General features: G+C 39.0%; 2 protein-coding genes across 16 annotated transcripts in view; one reads left to right on the top strand and one right to left on the bottom strand.

The window, feature by feature from the left end:
- Positions 1-12,550, bottom strand: part of LOC137254507 (venom protease) — a 39,053-nt gene extending 26,503 nt beyond the window's left edge. Inside the window, exons 1-2 of one of the 10 annotated variants that reach the window (XM_067792210.1) lie at positions 12,199-12,550; positions 6,478-7,367 (exon numbers count right to left, since the gene is read on the bottom strand). In XM_067792210.1, the coding sequence (XP_067648311.1) occupies positions 6,478-7,001 (524 nt within the window). In that variant the 5' untranslated portion in view covers positions 7,002-7,367; positions 12,199-12,550. Of the gene's footprint in view, positions 1-6,477; positions 7,442-12,198 lie in introns of all 10 variants that reach the window. The other 9 variants (XM_067792214.1, XM_067792211.1, XM_067792218.1 and 6 more) reach the window with 9 other exon arrangements.
- Positions 1-12,592, top strand: part of LOC137233618 (venom dipeptidyl peptidase 4-like) — a 411,237-nt gene that overhangs the window by 50,607 nt on the left and 348,038 nt on the right. The window lies entirely within an intron of this gene.

Below are 12,592 nucleotides of genomic sequence, written 5' to 3'. Positions count from 1 at the left end.
ATAGCACCATTTCTTTCAGTGTAATGTCGGGTCATGTTCCCAAATTCCAGCTTCCGCTAACGCTAAAACTCCATTACTAAAAACATCTAAAACATTATCGAGTGCGCAGAAAAGTATGCATCATTTGATGCCATATGATCAAAAGGAATAGCCACTGTGTCCTATGTAAAAGTAAAGGAGTTAGGCTGTTATTCCTTGTTACCATATGGTACTGAATGTTGCATACTTTTCCGCGCATTTGATACTGCTTTGGGGGGGGGCAGATGTTAATATGAAATATTAATCAAGCGGCCACCGTGGTGTGTGGTAGCGTACTTCGCCTAAAACACAGAAGATTCTGAGCTCGATCCCCGGACATAGGAACATAAAAAAAAGGTTTTCTAAATGGGGTCGCCCCTCGGCAGTGGTTGACAAGCGCTCCGAGTGTTTTTCTGCCATGAAAAGCATCTTAGTGAAAACTCACCTGCTTTTCAGCTGCCGTTCGGCGTAAAACATGCACGTCCCGTCCCAACAATATGTGGGTAAAAGTAAAAAAGGAGCACGAACCTAATTGGAAGTAAAGCTCGACGTAAAATCTCTTCGGAGGTTATCGCGTCCTGTGTTTATTTATTTTCAATCAGTTTATTTAGACGAATATCCAAATACATATAGTGACCTTCGGAAAGGCAATTAGGAAGATAATTTAGACATGCATGATTATAACTAAACTGATCAAAACTTTTCCAACGAAGTCTTTGAAAGATCACGTGGCTACTAAATTCTGTATGCTGAGTTGCCGGAAAATATACATTTTAACAATTAGAATTTACTATCCCCTCTCATCATATCAGCTCAATTGCAATGTAGGACAGCTCACAGTTTCACAGACAACATGAAAATTTATTTCCATTTTAAATTGAACAATTTTGCAATAATTGAAATTTCATATTGACAGATGTCATTAAGAAACGCCATCATACTTTTACGCAAAAAAAAAAAACAAAACAAAACGTAGACAAGAAAATGTTTGCATACAAGAGTAGGTCTGTGCGTAGTACGTAAGAGCACTTCGAGTATTTCGTGGCATAAGCACACTCGTAACAGTTATTTTACGTATGCAACAATAAATATGCAACACTCAAAGATGACAACGACAAAGTTGTTGGAGTTGCTTGCTTGCATCTACAGCTGCAATTGTTGATGACAATGATGGAGAGGTGATGGTGATGATGATGATATAGAATTACAAACAAAAAAAAAAAAACAAAACAAAAGTGGTACGTAATAGTTTATTAGAAAAAAGTTGCAACAACAAGCAGCTGTGCAAGACAACGAGTTTTCTGCTAGCCAACACGCAGCTCTTGAGGCCGAGCATGAATTACCACTTAACTAGGGTTGGGATAAATAAGTGTTGGCATGTTGTTTGTTTTCTGCTTTCCGTTGATTTGTGACATATAACCATTGATAATTATTCATATATATATATGTATGTACGACTTGGAAACCTGCAGAAGTGTCTAAAAAAGTTACGGTGCCGATGCAGCGAGTAAATACTGCATTGGACAATTTGGCATGTTGGTATTGTGGTATCGTAGCATTGTACGATTACTAACACAGGTACTCTAGTGGTGGCCCTAAAGTAGGTTCAGCTCGGAATGATTGCTGAAACAAACGCAGTGCCTTCCGGAATGGTTTTAAAGCTTTGGAATAATTTTAGGTTTTGTTTCGGGTCAAAGACGAAACTATTTGTGTCACCATATTTTCAAAATCATATTACATAACACAAAATAGCATAACATAACACAGCATAGCATAACCTAACAGGATAACATAAAATAACAGGATAATATAACATAACAAAACATAACATAAAATAAAATAAAAAAACACAACATAACATAAAATAAAAAAGGAACATAACATAAAATAACATAACATAGTGAAACATATCATAACTAAACTTGACATCACATAACATAGTGTAACATTACATAACATAACCTAACAGAACATAACATAACAAAAGATAGCTTAACATAACATAAAAAAACGTAAAATAATATAATATAATATAACTTCTGATTCATTTCGGAGCCTTTTCGAGATTGACTCCGGGGACACTTGAACAACGTTTTTGTATCTCTTCGGTATATTTTTGAGATAGAGCTAGCCGTATACCTAAGGATCACAAATATAATCGGGAATCCAAGTTATCGCGAAAACAATCCAAAAAGATCTAATTAATTATCTCTAATTGGCGGTATAATATGAAGGCCGAGCTGACTCTCTTCCACGGGGTCTTTACTTTTAAATTGCTTACACAGTCCAACGTAGCACTTGTTGGCAAGAGGTATACTTCGTCTGATTTCTAAGCTAAAGTTGTTTTCGCTGTTAATGGAAGCGAGGCTAGGTCAGGTTAAACTGGCCGGTCAATAAACATACAAGCAGCGGAGAGATACTCACAAAAGTCTGCAATCATCAGCGAAGTAGTTCTCACATATACACACGCATATGGCTATGCGAGAGACTATAAACTACAAATTAACATGCATTGGAATCGCAGCCCCTGTGTTTCAAGTAGGTTAAGAAAACTGGCGATAACTCATCTCGAAAGTGGTTTAATTTTAAACTTGGTCTACCTGCAAAATACAGCGACAAGGTCCATAATGCATCAGCGTGGCCTAGAAATGTTAAAATCAAACCTTTTTTCCAGAAACGTGGAGTGACAGCACCAACAACCTAATGGAGTCTTACATCGGAAATAATTTGCCTACGTCATCCACTATCACTTCTAATCTTAAAATTTATTTTCAGAACGCATCCGATTTGAGAACGAAAGCGGATATTGTTAACTCGTTTAGTGCGCAAATGGACTTTGATATTTTTGTTATAGTCGAAACTTGGCTAAATTTAGACTTTTTTGATGCCGAATTTTTCGACGTCAACATATATGATGTCTTTCGCAAGGACAGAGATCCTTCCAAAACTGGCTCTCGCAGGGGCGGAGGCGTTCTTATCGCTGTTGAACGAAAGTATCGCAGTTATTTAATTATGCTTAATAACGACGACTCTCTACTTGATCAGGTATGTGTCTGTCTGAAAGACTCTTCCAGATCCTTCTATATTGTGGCCTCTTACATCCCTCCGAATTATAATCATGAACTTTACAAAATGCATGCATATAACATTATATCTCTGGCAGAAAACAATGTAATGGATGATTATTTGTGCATTTTAGGAGACTTCAATTTAAGAAATGTCCACTGGTCTGAAAGTTCCTGTCTTTCATTTCTTTCGCCATCCAATGTAACTGCCTCTCACGAGACATACTTTATTGATTGTATGCTAAGTCTTAATCTTAAGCAAATCAATCTGTTTTTTAACAAACTAAACAAAATCTTAGATCTCATTTTTGTCAGCGATAATATTAATTACAATATTTCGGAATGCTTGCCGCCTATAAGTCAATGTGACAAGCATCACGTACCTTTAAATTTAAGTATTGATTGTTATGAATACATTTCTACTAGTCAAAATACTAGTGATGTGATCGCTTTCCAATATAATAAGTGTGATTTTACTGTTTTAAATAATTTATTACAAGAAGTCAATTGGACTGCTCTTTTTTCATATTCAAATATTAATAATTGCTTTTCTAATTTTAAAAATTTTTTGCATGACTTTTGTTTAGAAAATATAGGAGTTAAAAAGAAACGGCCACATAAAATTCCGTGGTACACTAAAGATTTAAAAAAGCTTAAAAATCTGAGAAATAAGTTTCACAAAAAATTTCAGACAACAAGGAATATTTATTTCTATATTAAATATAAGTACTTTGCTGGCAAATATAACCGGTTAGATAAGTTTCTATACAAGAATTACATTCGCTGTGCTGAGCGCTGCATTAAAAGTAATCCGAACTATTTCTGGACCTTTATCAAATCCAAACGGTCTCGTTCTTTTATTCCCACGTCAGTCAGAAGGGCCCAATGAGGTAGCTAATCTGTTTGCTGATTTTTTTAAGTCAAATTTTTCTACTGATGAGAATTCCTCTTCTGCAAACTTTTCTTCGAACTTTAGCTCTTACCTAAATTTTGGTTCTCTTGTATTGTCTGTTGAGGACATAGAGATGGGTCTGGCTTCACTGAAGCCCTCGTCTGAGACCGACGTTGATAGCCTATAGGCGATTTTGCTAAAGAAATGCCCAGCTCTCGTCGAACCTCTTAAAATAATGTTTAATTTATCTCTTTCATCAGGTACTTTCATTAATAGTAGCACACACAGTTTCGATTTTGAAATCTGGTAAAAAGAATGATGTTCGGAACTATAGACCCATCTCGAAGCTCTCTTCCGTTTCAAAACTTTTTGAGTGCATCGTAAAAGACAAATTTTTCTTTGCAACCAAGTCGCTTACTTGCCATTATCAACATGGCTTTGTACCAGGGCGGTCCACAGCCTCGAACTTAGCTGTGTTCACCGACTACTGCAATACTGCCTTTTCGGCTGGATTCCAGGTTGACTGTGTATATACAGACTTTTCAAAAGCTTTTGATAAAGTTTCTCATATAGTACTATTTAAAAAACTAGCATTTATGGGCTTCCATTCCTGCTTTTTGGAGTGGATAAAATCGTATCTTACTGATAGACGTTGTGTTGTTACCATTGATGGTGTGTTCTCACAACCTTTCATTGCCTCTTCTGGGGTACCGCAAGGGAGCGTCTTAGGCGCCCTACTATTTGTTCTGTTCATCAATGACATTAGTAGCTGCTTTTCCTTCGCAAATTTTTTACTTTATGCCGATGATCTCAAAATATTCGCCAAAGTCCAAGATGCCTCGGATGAAGCAAAGCTTCAATGCGATATCAACGCTGTTCATTCATGTTGTCTTCGTTCTCGTCTCTCTTTAAACATAAAGAAATGTTTTAAAATGACATTTGCTAAAATTTTGCATTTTCGAAGTACGTCCTACCACATTTCTAATACTGTCCTTCAGAATGTTGTCGAAGTAAAGGACCTAGGAATTTTTTTTGACCCGAAACTATCTTTTAACAAACAATTTGATTTCATCCTTGCGAAGGCCTACTCTGTTCTAGGCTTTATTCGTCGGAACTGCACCAAGTTCTCAGACCTTTATACTCTTAAAATGTTGTATATAACTTTTGTTCACTCACACCTTGAATATGCAGTTTTTGTCCGGAGGCCGTATAACCAGGTATCAATAAAAAGAATAGAACGTATACAAAAGGTGTTCATTAATTTCGCTTTACGGTCCCTCATATTTGATACTCCCATTCCACCCTATGCATCCCGTATTATGCTACTTGACCTACAATCTCTCGAAACCCGTAGGTCAATCTTATCTTTGACTTTCATGTTTAATGTTATTCATGGTACCATAGATTGTCTTTATCTTCTTGAAAGGATTACTTTTAACATTCCAAGGCGAAATCTTCGCGTCACCTATCCTTTTTACTAGAAAAAAGTCAAAACTAAATTTGCCGGTAATGCTCCTCTTGCAAGATCTATGCGCGAATTTAATATTCTATCTCAGAGTATTTCCCTTGATTTTTCCATGGGAAAACAAGCTTTTTTGAATATTTTACTCTCTTATTTTAAGTAGGTATGTTTTATTTTGTAGCCTACACCATTGTTATTAGTCTGTAAGAAATGTTCTTTCATAGACATTATTGAATAAATATAAATATAAATATATCTGAGATACTCACAAAAGTATGCAATCATCGTTGGAAGTATTACTCATATATACACGCGCATATGGCTATGCGAGTGGTTATAAACGTGCATATGTAGTTTATATTCTCTCGCATAGCCATATGCGTGTGTATATGTGAGAACTACTTCGCTGATGATTGCATACTTTTGCGAGTATCTCACCGCTGCTTGTATGGACATAAGTGTATACATAATGATTGATTTGTTTATGTACATACAAGTGACTGCTTAGTATCGGCTTAGAGATGATAGTATTTCTTAGTGTTGCTAATATTCGTAACAATATATTGACGCGCCTGCAGCTTAAGGATGTTTCCCCCAGAATTTCTGTTGCTTTACTCACAGCTATAATTTCCGCCTGAAAGACGCTGCAATAATGTCGCTGCCAGTAGGATCTATTTATTTCTGCATAGACACAGTAAACAGCAGACCCGACCCCTTCCGCTTACTTGGAGCCATCGGCATACACGTGAGTTGTATGTTCTGTAATTTCTGCACTCTGGCGCCAACCCTCCGGCTTAATTGTGACCCCCAGAACTCTATCGAGGATAATGTGGTAACACAAGGATTCCCGACACCGAACATAACCTAACTCACCATTACATGTTTAAGTATTACTTAGTAATCGTATGATGCTACGACGCCGGTACTCAATATAACTGTGCTAAAGGCAAAAGTACTACGGAGTAACATACTCGTACGATGCCTAACGTACTCGTACAGGCCTCTAATATCTAACTAAATAAATTTCAATATGAATTTACCTGCAATTGCATGTTGTTGTTGCTGTATCATGCGCCACAGCTGCTGCTTGTGCATTATTCCTATTAAAGATGCCAAACCAATTCCTGATCGGATTGAATTTACTGCTGGGTAGCGCGACAGGTTTGACAGCGCCGTCTACACGTTGCTGACGTTGCTGTTGTTGCTGCTGTTGATAATGTTGTTGTTTCTTGAGCTGATGCTTGTGTTGCTGTTGTGACGCCATTGCTGACACATGCAACTTTTTTGCTGATTGTTGTTGCTGTTGCAAATATTGTGTGTAGCCATGATATTTTCCGGGTATTACAATCGATGAGACGACAGTGGGCGTGCCAAGTATAGCAACATTTTGTTGTATAGTTGTTTTTCCTTTCTTCGCTATCGTATTCGTCAAGTTTGTCGCGCTTGTTGCATCCGTTGTTACTGTTGCTGCTATTGTTGTTGTAATTGTTATGACATTCAACAGTAGACAGGAAATTATTATTAGAATAGATTGCAATTGACGTAAGTGGAACATTTTCTGCATTTTGCTATGTGCTATGTGTTGCACATGCAATGCAATTGCCGTTTGGATGCACTGGCACGCCAAAGATATCTCGTAGTTGTTTAATGATTATGCAATTAGAAGTGTTTAGTTAAGTTAAAATACAGTTATTGTGTGTAATTAAATTTTGCTTGTTTTTTTGTTGTTGTTGTTGTAGTTTTATGTTTACTGTTGTTTTTTGTCACAATAGTGGCTCTAATAGCAATCAAAATGGTGCCGCAGCTTTTATCTTGAATGCCACTAATTGTAGCAAGACATGCGAATAACTGTTATTTTGGATGCACTTCACGAGGCTTACAGTTCACCTTTGGTACGTGAATGATTTCAGCTGGTGTTCAAGTATTTATTCTAAAAATAATCACTTAGGGTCTTAAAGAATTTTCACTATTTTTTCTTTCTTTGAAATTCGAACCTTACAACTTCTTTATAATGCACTCAATTAGAAACTTTGGTTCGTTTTATTTCGTTGGAACAACAAGACCACAGGATACTCAAATATACTAAACAAATACAGTTTTCTTCCTCCTAGCACGAATCGGTGTGCGACCACAACAGTTGCGGAAACCAACCTTAAGATAAACATTCCCATTAAGGATGACTGGACGGAGTAGGATAGGTGCTTTGCTATTGACAGGCGAAGAAATCTTTATTGCAGCGACAGCCAGGCCGCCATAAAATCTCTTGGCTAGTACTCGTTCAATTCTGAACTAGCACTAAACTGTCGCCGATCTCTTCAAGAAGATGGCCCAACAGAACCGTGTACATCTAACTTGTGTCCCTCGACATAGCGACATTGAGGTAAACTGAATTGCAGATGAACTCGCTAGGCTGGGTACAACCAGGCAGATTCTTCCCGGCCAAGAACGCTTAGGTATGCCCCTGTCCTCATGTAAGCTAATGTTAAAAGAACACAACCACCGCCAAGCTGACGAAAGTTGGTTACAAACACCGGAGTGTCGAATATCGAAGGAAACCTTGCCAAAATGGGATCCTAAAAGATCCTATCACGTATAAAAACTAAGTAGGGATACAATTTCTACATTTGTGGGGACACTAACTGGCCATTGCCTTATAGATAGGCATGCAGAAAGGTTAGGAGCGTCTTATCGTCGATGCTGCAGGGGTTGAAAAGAGGATGAGGAGGAGGAAACGCTGGTTGACCTCATCTGCAACTGCTCGGCACCAAGCGGAGCACAGCAGCGTTTTCTGTGTGCTCCATTTTTAGATAATATGAGCCAGGTTGTGGAGCATGACGTCAAGGACCTGTTAGCTTTTATCAGTTCATCAAAATGGTTCGAAGAGGAAAGGAAATTGTGTATTTTCGTGGTACCACAATGGGGCTAATATCACTGGCCTAAGTGTGCCCCCGGACAGCAACCTCAACCTAATCTAACCTATTTCGTAAATACCTCTTTAAGTTCCTTCGCCTACTAATGTAGCGCGTGGCAGTTGTCTGTTCTATCGGGCTCTCCAGAGAATTCTACGTCACTTAAGCTTCGGTCGTGTTATAATTCGTTTCAAGAGAAAAAAACTTACAATATGGCAAACCTGCAAATCACTCGAAGACTGGAGTTCTTGGAGCAGATTTAACGATGAGCTCAGGCCAATGGGATCATTACTGGCAGAGAGTGGACGGCCTATCAATAAGCAGCCCTTGACCAAGTTCGGCTTGGTATAAAACTCATGCGCCCTAAGAACTTCCGACGACCAGCTGAACAGACGCCGCCCATAAAGTGAGCATCACCTAGATTACAGAATGAGCAGATGAATACATAACTGGGGAGAGTAGGGTGAAACGTTCGGATTGAGGCCCCTCCTAGCCATGTATACAATATCCCATAAGGACTTCTGTCAAGCCTTTCATGACCTTTTTGATATAAAATATAAACACGGGAACGTTTTTCATTAGGCAACTTTATAACGGGCGAGGATAATGGATTGACACAGGGACACGACAGAAAAAATATGAACTCACAAAGAAAACAAGATTGAAAAGAATATAAAGAATATAGGGAATTTATGAAGAAACAAAATGCAACGCTCGCTGCTCACGGCGAAAACGAGATCGAAACCGCGATAGCAACACCAATCAGGTTATTTACAACATGGACGTCCCAAGTGTCGACCATTTTGAACATCCACGTCGATGGCTACGCTACCGACTGTCCTACACCCCAAAATCTTGGATGTGACGTTTGATCAGGATCTACATTTTGGTGAGCACGCAGCCGCAATTGTTCCGAAAATCCAGAGTCGTAATAAAATCCTCAAATCCCTTCCTGGAAGTACCTGGGGAAAGGATAAAGAAACGCTCATTACTACATACAAAGCAATTGGCCAGCCGTTTACGTGCTACGCGTCACCGATATGGTCGCCAAGCCTAAAAATTACCCACTGGAAGAAGCTACAGGCCTGCCAAAATACTGCTCTTAGAATCGCCACGGGCTGTGTTCTTATGTCTCCAGAACACCATCTACATAATGAGGCGAGAATACTCCCCATCAGGGAGAGAAATGAAATGCTAACCAAACAGTTCCTGTTGAATACCTGAAACCTGGGCATCCAAACAGACATCTGATTGATGAGCCAACACCGCCTAGGGGCTTAAGGAGTAATCTCCGTAAGAATTTTGAGGAAATACGGCACCTGAGAACCCAGCCGTATGAAGGAAAAAAACACAAGCAGGTCCTTGGTGAACTCCACAAACAGGCGTCGGACCTTTATGTCAGGAATTGTACGGTGAATCCAGTACTCAAAGAAAAGTACCCAAAACTTGTGAAAGAAGAACGCATACTCCCCAGGGAAACGCGTGTCACTCTTGCTCAACTTCGTTCTGGATACTGTAAGAGGTTAAACTCTTACCTATCCAGAATCAACCCCGACATACAAAATGTATGCCCCGCTTGCAATGTGTCCCATGACACCAACCATCTCTTTAATTGTAATGTGAAACCAACGCCTCTAACACATCTTTCATTCTGGTCCACCAAGTTTCCTTGGACTCCCGTTAGAGGATATTGATGACAATGTGATCGGTCGCGGCTGATAGGTGGGGCGAAGCACTGCTACAACAACAACAACAACAACAACACGGGCAAGAACTCGGATGCAATATTGGCCCAAAAGCGCCAGAAATCCTGACAAGCCCCAACGATTCCAGAGAGCTGTCATTTTAATGCAATGTCATTTGAATTGTCAAGCATTCTCACAGCGGCGCTGGTTCACACCCTCACGAACCGTGAAAATATGGAATTTCATGCGAGGCTAAGAGATTGTATCTAGTGCATCTTGCGGAAAAAGATATTGTTATATAAGTTGGTTGCGTCAACTAGATCTTCCAGCCACCATAAGTATAATCTCCGTAGAATGGACAAGATATATGCGGAGTTGCGCCATATTCTACAGCACAATTTTCTTAGTCCCTGAGTCGATCCCTGTGTCAGCTCTTCAGAACGCTATCTTAAAACACAAATAAGCGATTCATATCTAATAAACAGCGCGGACTGGCCAACTAGCGCAAACATCCCAACACCTACACATATTCCTCTCATTGTCTCCTTCAGCCGACTTCATTCTTTACCTGACAATTTTCACTACCACAACCGGAAGGATGCTCGTTAGATAAAAATAAAACTGGTGGAATACCGGAAATAGCAGGCTAGTTTTGACTTCTATTTAACAGTGATGCGTTAGAACTACAAGCACCATTGATTTACCTTACAAATCCTAATAACATTTGCTAGACCGCATGCTATCATTATACTTCCAGAAAAACAGTATCCTTATACTGTTGGAGGTAGTGTTTGCACATCGTTTGTCAGGCTGATGCCAGAGTTATCACTAGATCACAGGTTTCTTGTGGGAATCCAAATTCCATACATCCATCCACATCCATTTCAGTTGTTGTGGGCTAAGAGGTCCACCTGAAAGTTGCCCAGGATCGCCAGCTCATAGCACGGGGGCGGACGATTGTATTAACGACCACTGACCAGCATTACCAGGACCTACGAGCCATTGGCTTCTGGCTCCTTAAGTTGATCGTTTATTAAACAATTCAAAGTGAAGAAAATGGAAAAATTATGTTAGTCCGAGTCGAATTATTACCCTTAGCGAGAGAACGTGATCTGGTGCAACGCAAACTAATAGGTAAGGTTCAATCTATATGGCCATACAGTCCATACAGACCGCGAATATACTGAATTTATCGGTTGCTCGACGAACAAACTTAAAAACCTTATTAGGAACCAAGGCGTATGTAATAAAGTTACTCTGTCCTCGCACCAAATACCAGACGTTTTCTAGAATCAACCCTAGTTGCTGCTTCTAGATCAGATAGTTCTGCTTTAGCTCGGTCCTTAATTTGGAGAGCGCATGATACGAACACAATTTTAAAGTGGAGAAGACCCATACTCAAGTCCACACTTTCTACATCTGTTGTCACTGACCTGGAATAATTTATATCTGTTGTGGTGCTCTGTAAGGGCGCCCTCTAATTCATGAATAAGAATAATTTGGTTAGTCTAATTTTATAAGATTCGCCGATTATGTTTGCCCTTTTTTCACCTCGAGAATAATTCCCCACCTTTCCTTGGTATATCGTGTTGAACGGCAGAATGAAGAGGCAACGTTCGGCAGAAGGCAACAAGCCTGCTTTCAAGAGGTAGAAAGGACCCAGTCTCAGAGCCGAGAGGCAATGCAGCCGCACAGAACAACATCGCATGCTTGCGGTGACTGGAGGAAGTGGTTCTAAACCTCAAAAGGCAAGGGACTAACACGCTGTTTGAGATGGTGGATAAATCGCAGATCCCCAATAGCATCAAAACGCTGAGCGTAAGTTGAAAACATTTCGGTTTAGCATAACCTTTAGCTGATAATATAGAGAATAGTTGAGCCATGGTCTATACAAAATCACCTGTATTTACTAATCAAAGAAGCAAATCTTTATCAGACATTTTTCCACAAAAAAAAAAAAAACAACAATTTGATTCAAAATTTATGGGTCATAGTTGAATGCACGATTATCGCTTGTTTATATGCATATATATATTTTTTTTAATTTGTTAAACAGATTTTTGTTGTTATTTTTTCTGTATACTTAAACCCCTTTGTTCCTCTTTCCATGCTTATTTTTGTAAATTAATTTATTAATGACAAACACACAGAATTAACAAATATTTACATATAAAAAAGCCACGCATGCGCATAATGTCTTTGTTATGCGCTTGTAATTGCATTCAATATTTTTGTTAGTTCATTTGACGTAACAAAGCACCTTTTTATTTTAATGACGTAATTTTTTTTTTAATATTACATTTGCAATACCAATCACTTCATTTGCTTTGCTTACAATTTGTATTTAAATTTTTTTATTCATCCTTTTTTTCTTTCATTAACTTAAACTGCCAACACCGTCACAACATTTCGCGCGAAAGTCTTAAATGATACTAAATGTGATGGGGCTCGTTTGGTTGCTCATCATGCCAGTGGCCGTGGCCATTGCCAATGTCGCGTTAGCAATGTTGCTGCTTCCGTTGTTTGTCACTGTCGTAGCCGTCGTTGTCGTTGTTGTTGGC

This window comes from Eurosta solidaginis, chromosome 5 (assembly GCF_040869045.1).
Source record: "Eurosta solidaginis isolate ZX-2024a chromosome 5, ASM4086904v1, whole genome shotgun sequence".
Classification (NCBI taxonomy): Eukaryota; Metazoa; Arthropoda; class Insecta; order Diptera; family Tephritidae; genus Eurosta; species Eurosta solidaginis.
This window is presented reverse-complemented; position numbering and strand designations above follow the sequence as displayed.